The sequence below is a fragment of the Brassica napus genome, chromosome C3 (assembly GCF_020379485.1).
Source record: "Brassica napus cultivar Da-Ae chromosome C3, Da-Ae, whole genome shotgun sequence".
NCBI classification, from domain to species: Eukaryota; Viridiplantae; Streptophyta; class Magnoliopsida; order Brassicales; family Brassicaceae; genus Brassica; species Brassica napus.
The window spans coordinates 880,108-896,208 of NC_063446.1; the positions used below are offsets into that span (position 1 = coordinate 880,108).

The 16,101-nt window shown below is 35.5% G+C and overlaps 3 protein-coding genes and 1 long non-coding RNA gene across 4 annotated transcripts; 2 read left to right on the forward strand and 2 right to left on the reverse strand.

Moving 5' to 3' along the window:
• Window positions 1–2,111: 2,111 nt before the first annotated feature.
• Window positions 2,112–3,596, forward strand: LOC125584034. Its single transcript, XR_007321046.1, has 6 exons — window positions 2,112–2,225; window positions 2,405–2,451; window positions 2,545–2,642; window positions 2,797–2,848; window positions 2,938–3,022; window positions 3,119–3,596. It is a non-coding gene; the product is annotated as an uncharacterized LOC125584034 (long non-coding RNA).
• A 409-nt stretch (window positions 3,597–4,005) lies between these two features.
• On the forward strand, window positions 4,006–11,562 carry LOC106355382 (cytochrome P450 77A4-like). Its single transcript, XM_013795347.3, has 2 exons — window positions 4,006–4,036; window positions 9,837–11,562. Exons 1-2 carry the CDS (start codon window positions 4,006–4,008, stop codon window positions 11,477–11,479), a joined length of 1,674 nt encoding a protein of 557 aa, XP_013650801.3. The 3' UTR covers window positions 11,480–11,562.
• A 154-nt stretch (window positions 11,563–11,716) lies between these two features.
• LOC106358531 lies at window positions 11,717–14,755 on the reverse strand. Its single transcript, XM_013798349.3, has 4 exons — window positions 13,907–14,755; window positions 12,594–13,799; window positions 12,396–12,507; window positions 11,717–12,172 (listed from the first exon to the last, which is right to left on the reverse strand). The coding sequence occupies exons 1-4, from the start codon at window positions 14,453–14,455 to the stop codon at window positions 11,922–11,924; spliced, it is 2,118 nt and encodes a 705-aa protein (XP_013653803.2). The 5' UTR covers window positions 14,456–14,755; the 3' UTR covers window positions 11,717–11,921.
• A 309-nt stretch (window positions 14,756–15,064) lies between these two features.
• LOC106356566 (copper transport protein ATX1-like) lies at window positions 15,065–16,034 on the reverse strand. The gene is made up of 3 exons (XM_013796301.3): window positions 15,906–16,034; window positions 15,434–15,509; window positions 15,065–15,347 (listed from the first exon to the last, which is right to left on the reverse strand). Exons 1-3 carry the CDS (start codon window positions 15,912–15,914, stop codon window positions 15,199–15,201), a joined length of 234 nt encoding a protein of 77 aa, XP_013651755.1. The 5' UTR covers window positions 15,915–16,034; the 3' UTR covers window positions 15,065–15,198.
• Between the last annotated feature and the right edge of the window lie 67 nt (window positions 16,035–16,101).

A 16,101-nucleotide genomic window follows, 5' to 3' on the forward strand; every position in this document is an offset into this window, starting at 1 on the left:
AATGTTCAATGATTGATTTTAAGTTCTATATTCAAATCTAGTGTTACTGGTTATTACATTTAAATATCTCAACTAAAAGATTTTAAATATAGTGTTATTGGTTCTTAGATTTACATTCTCTTTTTTACAGAATTTAAAATCCATCGCTTTCATGTTCAAGGGGGTGTTAGTGGGAATTTAATTCACACTGATTTCAAAAGGTCAATAGATTTTCATTGATTATAACACTATGTCTTCCCAAATTTATAGAATCCATATATTCTTTTGGCTTGATCGATTGACGATGATTTATTGGGATTTATATTAACTTAAAACATCAAATAATATTTAATATTATTTTTGGTGTAATATTTGATATCATGGTTGGAGATAACAATAAAAAAATTGATCCCAAAACACCAAATTTGGTATAATTTCAATGCCAAATTTGATGTTAATTATGGTTAACATTTTTTTTATTTTTTTATGACAAACAACTGAAAATACAAAATAATAACATAAGAAAAACCTATAAAGGAGAAAATACAAGTAAATGAACCACGCGCTTGCGCGGGGTGATGAACCCTAGTTTCACTAATGAACGACTAGAAAAATTAACGATTTTATCAGTAGAACATGTTTATTTTTTGGTTCATGAACAATTGTATTTTTTTTTTGTCAAATGAACAATTGTATTCAAGTCTCAAAAACGTCTACAAAAATAGTAACTCAACAGTATTGTAAAGAAAACATTAAGAGAAGGAGTAAAATAAAGGAGATTATAAGCTATTTTATTATCACAAAATCATCGGTTAACTTTTAACCAAAAGAAAAATCGTGTTTCCATCACTAGAATGTTGACTAGCAGTAATCAAATTAGGAATATAGTAAATGTAAATGTACTATGTTTTGAGATATATGATGTTCAATGCAAGATGTTTTATATTTTTATTTATTATACAAATGTAAATGTACGATGTTTTGAGATATAATTAATGCATTTATTTTTAAAATTTAAATATAAATTGAAAAATAAAATTATGAGTGGTGAAATTTTATTGATATAATAAAAAAGTAACAATTAATATAGTGTATTTATTGTTTTTAATATGTGTGTAAAACTTTAAACGTCTTATACTACCTCCGTTCCCGAAAGTAAGATGTTTTAGATTTTTTTTTTGTTCCACAAAGATAGATTTTCTATATTGTTAAGGTATTTTTTTATACTTTTGAGGAACATTAATTGAGAATATTTGAATTGATTAAATTTCTTTGGTGGAAAGTTATTGTAAAATGCATAATAAAGTAAAAAATAAATTAAATTATAAACATTTATTAAATTTTTAATAAGCGTGCATACTCTAGAAAATCTTACTTTGGGAACAGAGAGAGTATTTAAATAGAGAGGAAGTAGTAATGATTTGTGACTCGTTAAGACGGAAACAATAATTCATTACACTCTCGTGATCTGTGACATAATCTTGCTTTTTGGGCCTACATGTACTCAAAGCTAAATTATGTGGGAGTCAAAAGGATTTCTATAGGATAAAAGGAGCAACAGACAATAAACTATTGGATCAGAATATCAGATAGCCTTTCGTTCGTGTATAATAGAATTGTCGGGAAAGATGAGGGACTAAAGTGAAACTATTAGCATTAGAGCATGTTTATCCCTAAATGGGTTTCTTAAGTTTAAAAAAAAAAAAAAAAAAAAAAATTAATTAGCAAACCAATCGCGGACCGCCACGAGTTAGTGGGACCCGCGAACAGTGTTAGAAACTCAGTAAAATCGGTTCTTAATTAGTAGTTTTTGTAACTGATCCTTAAGAGTTTTGTGGGGATCCACGCACTAAGAACCTCACTAAGTATCCCGGATAAACATGCTCTTAGGAAGTGATCCGTCACGATCATTAATCAATATCACGGAACATATCGTTAATACAATCATTAAGCTAAACGTTTTTTTTTTTGTGAAAGGCTGTCAACGTTTACCTTTAAATTTTATAAGACCATGATTAAACCGAATTCTTAGAGTGAGGTTGTTACCGAAAGTTTTAACTAGAAAAGTTAAGAACATGTTCTTAAAGTCTTTATTTAAGAAACTGTTATCACACTCTTTTCGCCGCAGAAGACAAGAATGGGTGCCAATGCGAAGAAAGCTCTAAAGAAGAACATGAAGAAGATTGGCTTATTCTTCATCTCAGCTAGCAGCTCCGCAAAACCCGATATCGTCTGCTGATTTTTTGGTAATTTTACTCAATGCTTTCACTTTAACTTCAAATTCGTTTCAGATTCTGTAACTTTGAATCTCTGTGTTCGTGTCTACTGATATACATTTGGTGCTTTATCTGTTTGCTCTGGTCTCGGGGTTATGTGCTGGCTGTTTCTTTACTCATTAGTTTTTTTTTTGTTCGGTTTGTAACAGACTGGGAAGTCAAAGCATTTTGGGTTCATACAGTTTGAGGACCTGAGGTATAATACATAAGATAACCTGTATAGAATGGTGAAACGCTTGTATGTTCCACATTCAGTTCTTAAAGTTTTTTTAAATTTGGTTCTGTGTAGGTGGCGGAAATTGCAGCGGTTGCGATGCATGACTATTTGTTGCTCGAGCACATGCTCCAAGTCCACGTTATTCTACCAGAGCATGTTAAACCCAATCTGTTAGTGACTTCTTGAATCAACTTTGCTCTGTAAACAGTGTCTCTAGTTTGTGTAGTAAAGACCTTATGGCATTTGGGTCTAAGGATAGGGTGAAGACAATGTGATACTTTTGATCATAATGCCTTTTTTTTTTGTCGTGAATGATATAATTAGGTGTCAATACAAACCAGTGGATTGGGTTCAAAGTAAACAACATAACAACAAGGTAATAATCTTGTTCACTTTTTGCCATTTTTCTCTTGAACAAGTGACTTTAACTTTTGATCTCTGTTCTCTTACGTATACTGTATACAGGAAAGAACACTGGAAGAGCATAGAAAATTGTTGCACAAGGTAGTGAAACGAGATCAGAAAAGGAGAAAGCGAATCGAAGCCGCTGGTATAGAATATCAATGCCCCCAGCTTGTAAGCAATCCCATCACACACAACTAAGTAAATAAACTAATAAACCACATCCTCTTTGTTGCTGCTTCAGATTGGAAATACGCAGCCATTACCTAAAAAGATCAAGTTTACTGAAGACTAGGTACCTCGAAGCGGTGGAGAAGACATCTTCCATTAGCTTTTTTTGGGATAGAATCTTGTGTGTTGTACTAAACTATCATTGCAATGAAAATTTACCAAGAGCGTATCTTAGATTCAACCGGTCTTAACCAAACCAGATCATGTGACTTGCACGTGAGTATGTGTTGAAGAAGCAGTGAATGTTCTTGAATCCAGGCAACTCCTCCGATCCTTGAGACCCATTTGCATGTCCTGGCAAAACTATGAAGAATTTCAAATATAGTATCTAACCAAAAAACTAATCTTACTATCAACGAGTATCACAAATACCAAAACCACTCTTCTTTGTGGTTTATTACACTGACTATGTGTTATCGCAGAACATCGTTTAACCTTGATTGTTCGCGTGTCCATTTTGATACAGTTGGAAATTTCTGACAAGTAAATTAAATTTACAAACAAGTCAAACACGTTTATTCGAATTTTTCTTTTAAGTATGCACAACATTGGAAAGTGAGAAATGGCTTCCTGCAGACATTTATTTTTCCCAGGTTGCCAATACTATTAAATGAGCACAGTTGAACGCAATGAGTTCAAAAAAAATTTCTATGCCACTCTCGCAATCACAGCTAATTTTCACGGATATAGATGTTCATCATGTGGTCCGGTATACAGATACACCATTCTATTTTCATACTAATAATCACTTCACAGTTACAGCTAATTTGGTCCGGAACAATACTAAATACACCATTCTAATTTCATTATAATTATCTACTTTTACCAGCATCTCTTAAATAAGTATATGGGAACATCACATCCTGTTTTAAGCTTTCATCTAATTACTACATTCAGCACATGGGTTTGGTTGCAACAATCGGTTATACTTGTATGTTTTAAGACCAATCAACACGCCTTGTTTTAGTGAGCAGACACAGTCCAGAGTCCACAGTATGTTGACTTTGACTATTAAGTAGAGATAGAGAATGTAGTTTACCAAACAGTACAAACACCAATAAATTTTATTTGTTATGAAATAACTTATAATTTATAGTATCGAGAAATTTAAATAAGAGTAGAATTTAATACCCGTAGGAAGCAAATAACACTAGTATAAGGGAGAGAGTTTATTATAAGAAGGAAGAAGAAAATGTAATGATTCTTTGATTATAAACTCTTGTTCTTATTTTTGGTGTACAAAAGAGTGAGATGAGTGATGGTATTTATAGTGAACAACAATACATAAAATAACAAAGATGGTGCTTAATTTGGTAAATGAGTGGGTGATCATAATGCTTGATGAGTAGATGATCATAGTGCTTGAGTTGGTAAAGGAGTGGATGATCATAGTGCTTGAGTTTGGTAAAGAAGTGGATGATCATTTCAATGCTTATCTTATAACACTCCCCCTTGATCATCCATCTTGTATTACGTGGTGCCTCGTTAAAAACCTAGTCATGGAAAACCCAATGGGAAAAACCGTAGTAAAAGTAAAAAGAGTACAACTACGTAAGCTCCCCCTCGAATGAGTAGTCATAGAACCTTTAGAACAATGATAGATTTTCATCTCTCAAATTGTAACATTCTCTTTGGGTGTCTATCTTTTGTATGTTCTTTGTTGCCTCGTTAAAACCTTGTCATGGAAAAACCCAATGGGATAAAAAAAAAATCATGATAAGGAAAAAGAGTACAACCACACTTACTATCATATTTCTTTCCCTGGAAACAATATCTTCAGGATATGCATTCCAATCAACTCTCTTCAGAGAATTAAGCTTAAGAGAATAAACTCTATTCATTTCTATTATGATATCTAGGGCCTTTAGACTTCTTGTCCATAATTCTCTTTTGACTTAGACAATAGTTTATTGGTCTATTTGGATTTCAAACCAAATTTCTTACATATAATCGTATAGAAATTCGTCTCGTACATACGAATTATTCATTTGTAACTATAGAAGTTACTATTATGATTTTCTTTCTTTTCATATGAAATTACATCTTTCAGTAATGAAAAAGATTAATAATTTTCTTAAATAACACTCTTACGTATGGTATTTCAGGACAAACATATACGAGCGTCTTAAATAAAATACTTTAAGGATCTTTATGATAACATCTCAGTTTTAGATCTCCAGTTTAGAATACATAAAAACAATATAGTATTGTCAAGAGTTTTCTTCCAAAATATAATTTTTCTATAACTCTTCAGGAGTTTTGATTATATTCAAATCATGATTCTATTGATTTATAATCTCTTGATAAATACAAATGGATACATTTGTTAACCTTATAATATTTCATATATCCCATAAAATAGTTTGTTTCAATTCGATCGAATATGCAGAGTTCCCGGGAACATGATTTTGATATCATCAATCCTTCATGGATTATACTTTCAGGGATTAACATTTTTCAAGTGGATTGTTTTATTCAAGTTCTTCCTTTATTACCAGACTATAAGGAACTTGAAACTAGTTGCATCTACCATATGAAATTATGTCTCTTCACAATCAATTTCATATTGATCCTTCTTTGTGTGCAACGGTTCATTTACATCTCACTTGTTTTACACCTTTTAGTGTATGGACTACTGGTCCAAATACTTCTCTATTTCACAAGAAGTTTATATCTTTGTCTATTGCATCTTTCTGATTTGGCCAATCATTTCTTTGTGTACACTTTTCAATAGACTTTCTTTCATGATCCTCTTTCTCATTTATTATATCAACTGCTACTTTGCATGTATAATATCATCGACGTCAATTTTCTTATCGGTTCCATTTTGTTTCATACATGACATAACTTATTGAGATCTCTTCATTTGTCTCAGGTACCTGAATTTTCGTCAGTCATGTTTAATTTCTCTTCTGGAGATCATACAAAACTATATTGCCTCGTTTTGACCATTATCAATATATGCTCCTTTTCATTTACGAGGATTTATCTTGGGAACCAATCTGTTACCACGCTGCAGGCGTGACTAGCAGTTTGATATTGTTCTTGTAGAACATTTATTCTTATTGGAGCATTTACAGCTGGTATATGTGACTTGATCACTATATTTATATGGGTCGTGTCTGGCAACTGCTTTAGTAAGTTTTGAAATGAATTATCTTTTGGACTTCTATTTCACATTGTGTTTAGCCCGAGGATCAATGATAATTCATTTCAACTTATTTTCTTTTCCAGCTGTTTATTTTCTCCCCCTTATGTTGGAAGTACTAACTCACTTTTAGAATTCATGTATAGCCTTACTTATAGTTTTCGGGGATGGCTCTGGATTCTTAAGTGTCAATAGAGATTTATATCCAACATATATTTCCAACCTCATTTGAAAACACATCTTCATTTGAAGCTCTGTGGCGGAGCAACATCCAACATTCTTAGATGAAAATGATTGGTTTCTGATTCTATACCAATGATGGGGAGAACTAGTGAATATTTATTGGCTTGATGCGATCCAATGTTGCTCAAAATGTTTAGCACTTATCTCAGTGAATGTGCTATAGTCGTTAAAGACTTTAAGAAGTGAATTCACCAATATTATAAAAATGCATAGTGGGTGATCAGTCCACTAACATCTTCGTTATTTATGCCAATATCTTATTTTGGCTGGTGAAAACCATATTACCCTTTTATCTTATGGGTAAGCAACATATGTCAAATCATTCGGAAGAATCTTCTGGTTCCTATGCATATGACCTTTAAGTATATATTCGCATTATTAATGAACCAAAATGGTCTAACTGATTCATGCCAAATGTAAACTTCTAGTTTACTATACATTTATCTTCATTATACTAATCTTTGTGTAGTACAATATATAAGAGGCTGTAGATATTTTCTCTAAAATACTTATACTGCTTTGAGAATTATTTCTGATTGAAATGTATATATCATTTCGTTTGCTTATTGTCTCAACATAAGTGTCTCAAAATCTCATGGATTTACTTTGAGAAAAATTCATCAATCTTAGTTTTAGTGTAAACATAATCTTCTGGATGTTTGACTTATCATAAAAAGTGAGATTCTTTAACTCTTCCCCTCGAGATGATACTACAGGTTTATCAATCTCGAATGTATCTCATTTTCTTAATCAACAACATATCCTACATGGGTTATGTATTTTTCGTAGATCGTTTTAACTTTTGATACTTATAAAAATACAATACCTTAAGAACTTTAAATTGCATTCTTAAGAACTTTAAATTAAATTTTTATGTGCAGTAATACTATGTATACTTCTGGAGCATCATATATATCCTCTTTTTAAGCATTCTATAAGTTTTTACTACCTTGTATTGTACACACAATAAATTTTCTTTCATCTTCAGATGAATTCATAATTTCTTTTCTTTATTACCATGTTTATTTTCTCAACTTTAAGTGAGAGTATGAGTTCTATAAAGAAACTCTTTGGACCTTGACCTCATTTATGCTCACGTCTAAAACCACTATTTATGAGTTTTTTAAATGTCATATTCTCTTCAGGAGAATGAATCATAATCAACTAGACGTGATTTATCAATATATATTTTTCATATATATGCATCATAAGAAAATTATTGAAGAAATTTTACTTTTAAACTTAACATCCAACATAGTTGGCTTTATTTACAGACTTCAGGTCTTGTAATCTTTAAATGCAAAATACAAAATGAGCTTTAGGTAATCACTTCAGGTGATAATACCTTTTTTATATATATTATTCTCCAAAACTTATGGATCTTTTAGAGTGAAGCTTTAAACTTAAAATCCTCAATATAAATGGTAATAAAATCAAAATATTTCAAATATATATAAATATGTATTAACAAAGGTGTCTTATTATATCAGAAAATAAATAAAACTTTCATAGTAATTATTATATAGACTATATTATTACTCTCATGCTTTTTAACAAAGTTTAACCTATCAATCAATTTAATGAACAAATTTATATCACTGCCAACTTCATGCAAATTGATTTATCTAATCAAGTTTGTTAAACTTGTATATAAAGCATAAAATACTTATCTTATAAACAGAAGTATATCGGCGATGAAAGTTTCAGCTGTTCACGTTTCTGAATTGGCTGATAACTTGTACATATCTTTCCGAGAGAATACACAATCCTGAAAACTTTAAATTTTGCTCATATAAACATGGCCATTACATTAGTAAATATCAACATATAATCCAAATTATTTTATGATATTAGACCAAAGACTAATCGACTACAAAACTAACCGATTACAAATAATTTCTTTTATGATGTTAGACCATGAATCATAAAGTATGTTTCCTTAATACCATTAAACCATGAAGCATATTAAAGTATAATAAGCAAAATTTAATTCATCAAATAACTATTATTCTTACATATAGACAAGCGTTTGATATATATATATATATCATCGTCTAAAATGACTATATATATATATATATATATATTTAGAATTTCGCAATTTTAAAATGAACCATTTATTATGAACTTCATAATTTAAAAACCGTTTACATTAATCATACAAGCAATTACAAGGAGAAGCGATGTAAAGAAAATTAAACCGATAATCATCTTAAATTCACTCGGAGTAAATTCTCCATCGAATAAACCATAAATAGAAACACAAATAAAAATGGCACATAAAAACAAAAGTGCGCGAATCATCTTTCTTGAAAAATCGGAGGAGAGCGATTTTGAAATTTTTGAGAGAAGATGAAATGTTTTGGATGATGAAATGAAGTGAAAATGAGTTGTATTTATAAATGAAAATCACTGTTCATGACCGTTGGAGAAAGGGGAAATTTTTGAAAAAATTTCTTTGTGACCGTTGGGGTTAAATCGAGTGCACTAAAAATCAGTCTGAAAATATCGTATTAAACGATCAATCAAATCTATTAAATTTCATAAAATTTTGATAAAAATAAAAATTATGGTGAATAAATATTTTTTGTTATGATAATAAATTATGCGACGGCTCAGCTGGTCAATGCAGAATAATAAATAAATTATACGGCGGCTCGACCGACCAATTAGCAATAAACAAAATATAAGGTGGCTCAGCCGACCAGTTAACAACAAACAGAAAATAAAGGGGCCTCGGCCGTCCAGTTAACAACAAACAGAAAATAAAGGCGGCTCGGCCGTCCAGTTAACAATAAATAGAATATAAGGCGGCTCGGCCGACCAATAAATTAATTAAAATATTAATAAATAATATAGGCGGTATTCCGGCCATTATAACATAATATAAATAATAGTACAGGCGGTATACCAACCATTATAGCAGAGTATATATGATACAATAAATTTTACCGAATTGCAGAACGATCGTGCTGATAACGTGTTATGAAATAACTTATAATTTATAGTATCGAGAAATTTAAATAAGAGTAGAATTTAATACCCGTAGGAAGCAAATAACACTAGTATAAGGGAGAGAGTTTATTATAAGAAGGAAGAAGAAAATGTAATGATTCTTTGATTATAAACTCTTGTTCTTGTTTTTGGTGTACAAAAGAGTGAGATGAGTGATGGTATTTATAGTGAACAACAATACATAAAATAACAAAGATAGTGCTTAATTTGGTAAATGAGTGGGTGATCATAATGCTTGATGAGTAGATGATCATAGTGCTTGAGTTGGTAAAGGAGTGGATGATCATAGTGCTTGAGTTTGGTAAAGAAGTGGATGATCATTTCAATGCTTATCTTATAACATTATTTAATTTTTTGCATGCATTACTCTGTTTCTATATATATATATATATATATCATCTCCTTCTCTTCTCTCACTCACTCTTGCATGCAGTGATTCAAGAAGAGCTTATAATGCCTCTCTTCTCGTTCTCTCTTGGTTTGACATTACTTGCTATTATCATCTCCGGTTTAGTTTTCACCTTCACTCGATGGAGTTCGAAGACGACAAAGAAACGGTTAAACCTTCCTCCAGGCCCACCTGGTTGGCCGGTAGTCGGTAACCTATTCCAGTTCGCGCGCTCAGGGAAACAGTTTTTCGAATACGCAGAGGAGCTCAAGAAAACATACGGCCCGATCTTCACAGTCAGGATGGGTACACGGACAATGATCATCCTCTCCGACGCCTCACTAGTCCACGAAGCTCTCATCCAGCGCGGATCCCTCTTCGCTACCCGACCCGCCGAGAATCCGACCCGAACGATCTTCAGCTGCGACAAGTTCACCGTCAACGCGGCCAAATACGGCCCCGTGTGGAGGTCTCTGAGGAGGAACATGGTCCAGAACATGCTCTCCTCGACCCGGCTCAAGGAGTTCGGATCCGTTAGACGATCCGCCATGGATAAACTCATCGAACGGATCAAATCGGAAGGTAGAGAGCACGACGGTTTAATCTGGGTGCTTCGAAACGCGAGATTCGCCGCGTTTTGTATTCTGTTAGAGATGTGCTTCGGAATCGCGATGGATGAGGAGTCGATCGAGAAGATGGCCGAGATGATGAAGACGGTGCTGATGACTGTCGATCCGCGGATCGACGATTACCTCCCGATCCTCGCTCCGTTCTTCTCCAAAGAGAGGAGGCGAGCTCTCGAGGTCCGCCGCGAACAGGTCGATCTCGTCGTGAGCCTCATCGAGAAGCGACGGAGAGCGATTCGGAATAAAACGGCGCCGTCTTTCTCCTACCTCGACACGCTCTTCGATCTAAAAGTCGAAGGACGCGAAACGGCGCCGTCTAACGAAGAGATCGTGACTCTCTGCTCGGAGTTTCTCAACGGGGGCACGGACACGACGGGGACGGCGATCGAGTGGGGGATCGCGCAGCTGATCGCGAATCCCGAGATTCAATCTCGGCTCTACGATGAGATTAGATCGACGGCTGGAGATCGTTCGATCGAGGAGGGTGACGTGGATAAAATGGTCTTTTTGCAAGCGTTCGTTAAAGAGCTTCTCCGGAAACATCCTCCGACTTATTTCTCGCTGACTCACGCGGTAATGGAAACGACGTCGCTTGGCGGTTACGACGTTCCCGCGGGCGTTAACGTCGAGGTTTATATTCCCGGTATAAGCGAGGACCCGAGGATCTGGTCTAATCCGAAAAAGTTTGACCCGGACCGGTTTATTTCGGGTAAGGAAGACGCTGACATAACCGGGATTAGTGGAGTGAAGATGATTCCGTTTGGTGTTGGCCGTCGGATCTGTCCTGGGCTCGGAATGGCGACCGTACACGTGCACCTTATGCTTGCGAGGATGGTTCAAGAGTTTGAGTGGATCGCTTATCCTACCGGAAGCGAGATTGATTTCGCCGGTAAAACAGAGTTCACGGTGGTGATGAAGAATCCATTGAGAGCCAAGGTTAAACCAAGGGTTTAGTTTTTTAAAATATCTATTTTCACGTATTTTAATTTTATCTTTATATTATAAATTTTCTAATTATCCAATAATCATTTTGGTTACATGAAGCTTCTGTTAAAAATATTTAAAAAACAAGCTTATGATCTACGAGATTGATTAATACTAGTTGATACTTGATAGTTAAACCCATTTACAATCATTTTAATTTTTTAATAATCTTATAAGCTTCCGTTAAATATATTTAACTAAGAAAACTTAAGGTAAGCATTGATTAATAATATTAGTTATATATCAAAAAACCTTCCAAAGGAAAAAATATTCTAAACCCATTTACAATCCCTAGCGTAGAGAAACTATATACACATAAGCAGAAGCTACAGAGACTATTATGCTTCAAAAAGAAGCAAGCCTTTTGATTCAATCCAAGGAAGCTTGTTTAATTTTCTGTCATTACCAAATATTATAAGTTCAAGAAAAGGGATGTGGCCACCTCGCCACTTGAATCAGCTACTACTTTCACGGCTTGTGCAATCCTACGAGCCAGCATGGCTTTGTAAACAGCCAAATTTGCATTCTCTGCAAGAACCTGAGCTCTTCTTCTTTTGGCCATGGCAATCTCCATAGATGTATCGGCCAAGGCTTTGGCTTTTTCCAGTCTAAGAAAAACGTTTTGTCCCTCCCAAGCTTCTAGTTTAGCCGCCTTTACAGACACTGTCCACATTAAACGGTCCACACAAATTCAGATCTCCTTCTCAATAGAAGTTCACTACTTTCTCTATCCTCTCTAATCTCTACTTGAATGTTCTTAGCAAGATTGTTCCATATAACACTAACTCTCAAGTGTATATACTACTCATCATTTTAAGTACTTAGCAAATAACAACACTATCCACCACAATTCATGACAAAACATATAGAATCTAAAGGAACATACCGAGACTTGATTGTTTGGATTTGCCATGGAGTTGACTCCCCTGTCTTTTGAAGGACCTTCTCTTACGAAACACAGGTTTGAAAAATAACGGAGTCTTCTTAGCTTGATGACCCTGTTTACATAACAAACATAACTTTTGTAACACTGATGGAAAAATAAAGAACATTGGTCTAAGTATACTAGAACATGACTTTTTACCTGGAAAACTCTGAGGAGTGGTGCTTTCCTCTGCTTCCTTTTCCTCGCCCAGTAATCATATACTGCTTCAACCACATCTTGCCTACCCAGATACAAAAGACTAGCTATACTAGCTGCTTTCTCATCCAAGAGATCATCGGCAGGGTTATGGAAATAGAACTTCTCAAACCCATCAATCATCAACTCAAAAGTATCCTCCTCAAGTTGTTGCCTCTCCAACCACTCTTCATCTTCAGAATCCATGTCATAAACCGTAGTGGTTCGAGCCATGGCCCTTGAAACCTCATCTTCTTTCACAGATATATACGGAACCGGCATAGAAAACGAGGGATAATCATCTGCATAACCACACACTTCTCTTACTCCAGGAATAGGAATGACTTTCGCACTCTGTTCCAACACATTCCTTTCATAGCATTCTTTATAAATCTCCTTGAAACCGAGCCAATCTCGCCTCTCGCAAAACTCAAGCTTCCAACCGTTATCCCCTACCCAAACAACAGAATGTGTGAACCTGTTGCACGAGCAAGGTCTCATAGTCTTCCGCGCCTTGAGTTTGTATCTGATTACCCCATCCTTCTTGATAACAACGAGCCATTCCTTTGAAGAAACGAACTCCAACACGGCACTGAAACCTTCTTCTCTGGTGCACCTGTCTGAACCCAAAACCAAAATATTCACAGAGCAACGTAGAGAATCAAGCTCCTCTTTCGTCAACGGTTTTGGAACGACACTAATCTCATTTGAGTTGTTTACCACCGAGCTTCTAAGCCTTCTCGTAGATACTGCTGCTGCTGATGTCCTGTTTCTCCATGATAGTTCGAAAACAGACGTTCCGTTGTACAGCCTGTGTCCGCTATGCGAAAGGTTCCTCGCTCTTCTCCTTCTTAAGGATCTTCTCCTCTTCTGGATACTGTGAAACCCTAAATTGCCTCTATACTGAGCATTAGAGGCTCTCTTCGGATTACAAGGTGGAGATGAAACTAACTCAGACTCTGAATCAGTTTCTTCAACTACTGGATTGTTTAGCAAATAGAGAGATCTCTTTACGAAAGCAAAGGAGCGTGGCGCATCTCTGAGAAACAGAGTCAAATGCAAATCCATAAAACATCGAGGAATGGCAGCAAAATCAGCTGACAAGATAGGAAGACAATCCACGCCACCAAAGAACTTGCATACACCCCTTGAGCTAAGGGAAGTAGGCTCCTGAAACATTAAAGATCCTAACTTTATATCATCACTACCAACATAAAACACTAAAGATCCTAACTTTATATCAACACTACCAACACGCTATTAACTTAGTTACTTACCTCAAGAAACCTCACGCCATGATCTGCAAAGACGTCGTTGATAGGTTGAGTTAAGAAGAAAGACGCAAGCGAACGCAGACTCAGCTCTTCCCTCCTCAAGTACCTCATCACCAAACCAAAAACAGTCGACAACCAGCAATCCTCGCAAGACCAATCTACTGTAAGAGCAATCACAGGACCACACAGTCGTCTTGTCCGCCTGCGATAAAACTTGAGGTCTGAACCACCACTTGACTGGTCACAAAGTCTCTTCCTTTTTCTATTATATACAATCCCAAACTTAGTATCCACACTCTTCCCATCTCCAACAGCTTCCGTTCTCACTCTCCTCCGTTTCGCGACGGCAAAGTCTTCTCCTTTGTCGTGTTGTTGCTTCTCTGCGAAGACTTTGCTCCCTTTGCAGTCCCAATCTGGATCGTGGGCCCGCTTGGCCTTGGGCTCGTCGTTATTGGGCCAAATCCGGCGACCCGAGCGGAGGACCCGAGCTCCGTCCGCTGCTTTAACCACCCCGAATACCCTTGTGGTGCGTCTCATACCCACTGAAGGCATCTAAGCGACAGCGTTTCACTCAAATAGGGCTCAAACGACAGCGTTTCACTCAAATAGGCTCTGACTTGTTGTTACTCCGTCGATCTATCTTCTCGGAGGGCCCCGAATCCGATTTCGAATCGAGTAGATCTACGGAGATCGAAGAAAGTTTGAGAAACTCGATTGAGAGGAACGAGATCTGTTGCTCATGGGTCGTTGATTCAAGAATCAAGTAGACATGGTGGAGAAAGGGGGAGTTTTGAGAAGTTTCTCGTCTGTTGAGAAGAAGAGAGGGAACTGAGGTGGCTGCTATCTAGGGTTTATGATCGAAGGAGATTATCATTTTGAGGGGTAGATTGGATCGTGGCCGTTGGATGATTGAAACGACGGTTCGGATTGATTCGGCTTCGGTGGGTCCCCAAAGGCTATATTTATTTGTTTTTGCATACGTAGGCGGCGTATTTTTTGGGTTTACACGAATATCTAAAAAAAATTGAATTTAAAACGGAATGGGCCGAAAATTTCAAAAGGCAGCGATGGCAATTGACAAAACTACCCCTGGCTTTAAAGCGAAAGGTTGTTTGGTGGTGGCATCTCTCTAACTTGTTTAAGACGACACTGAGATGTCTATTTTAAGAACAAAAAGGTTGTTTAGAGATTAGATTTATTTTGTATTACATATGATTTCTATTTTATTTGGGAATCTCTGCTAAAACAGAGTTTATTATAACTAACATGTAGGATGCTTTTAGTGCTTGTGATATTTAGGCCTTGGCGGTTTCAGCCTCATCAGCTCCCCAGAAACTTGTTTTCTTTCCTGTCTTTGAGACTGTCTGAAGAACAGCTTCTGGCTCCACGTTGCCTTTCACCGTTACCTTCTGCTCTTTCAGATCCACATCAAATGACTCCACACCTACCCACACAACAACAATATTCGTTTGTTTGTGTTGTTGACATTTGCTGTAAATAATGTTCTTCAGTTAAACAAAAGATTCTAACCTTGCATTTTGCCTAAGACTCTTTTCACAGCTCCAACGCATCCCTCACATGGCATAGCCACCTTTAGAACCACGGTCTAACTCGCAAAACAGACCAAAAAAGTTTTATAAAAAACTCTGAAAATATTAATGAATATGGACTTGACAAGAAGTAAAAATAATCTTCAAACACTGTCCCATAACCCCATTAATTGCCCCTATAGACACCATGTCCTAATCAAGTTACTCAAATCATCATAGAAACAAATACTTTTTTTCAGCTATAAATCAAATGGACATGAAACACTGCTCTCGAATGAATTAGATTGATCTAGAAAGGAAAAAAAAAACAGATCCACACCAATAGATCTAACTACCGATATCTGTTACAACGCACAAGGCCGAATTGATTCATACAATTAAAGCATAACATCCCAACAAGATCGAGATCCTATATACCAAAACCAAAGTCAGCGAAAGTTTGATTCGAGTACCTGAGACATATCTCTTCTCTTTCTCCTTCTTGATGTAAAATGTTCCAACCAAAAGAAGATAATTGTAAAAGAAATAGATGCTTTTGGATTGTTTTAAAAGCATGCAGCGTTGACCAATTCAACAAATATATATTCTTAGTTTTTTTCTGTATGTGGATATTCTTATTAGTTAATCAGTCAAATTACATCAACTATT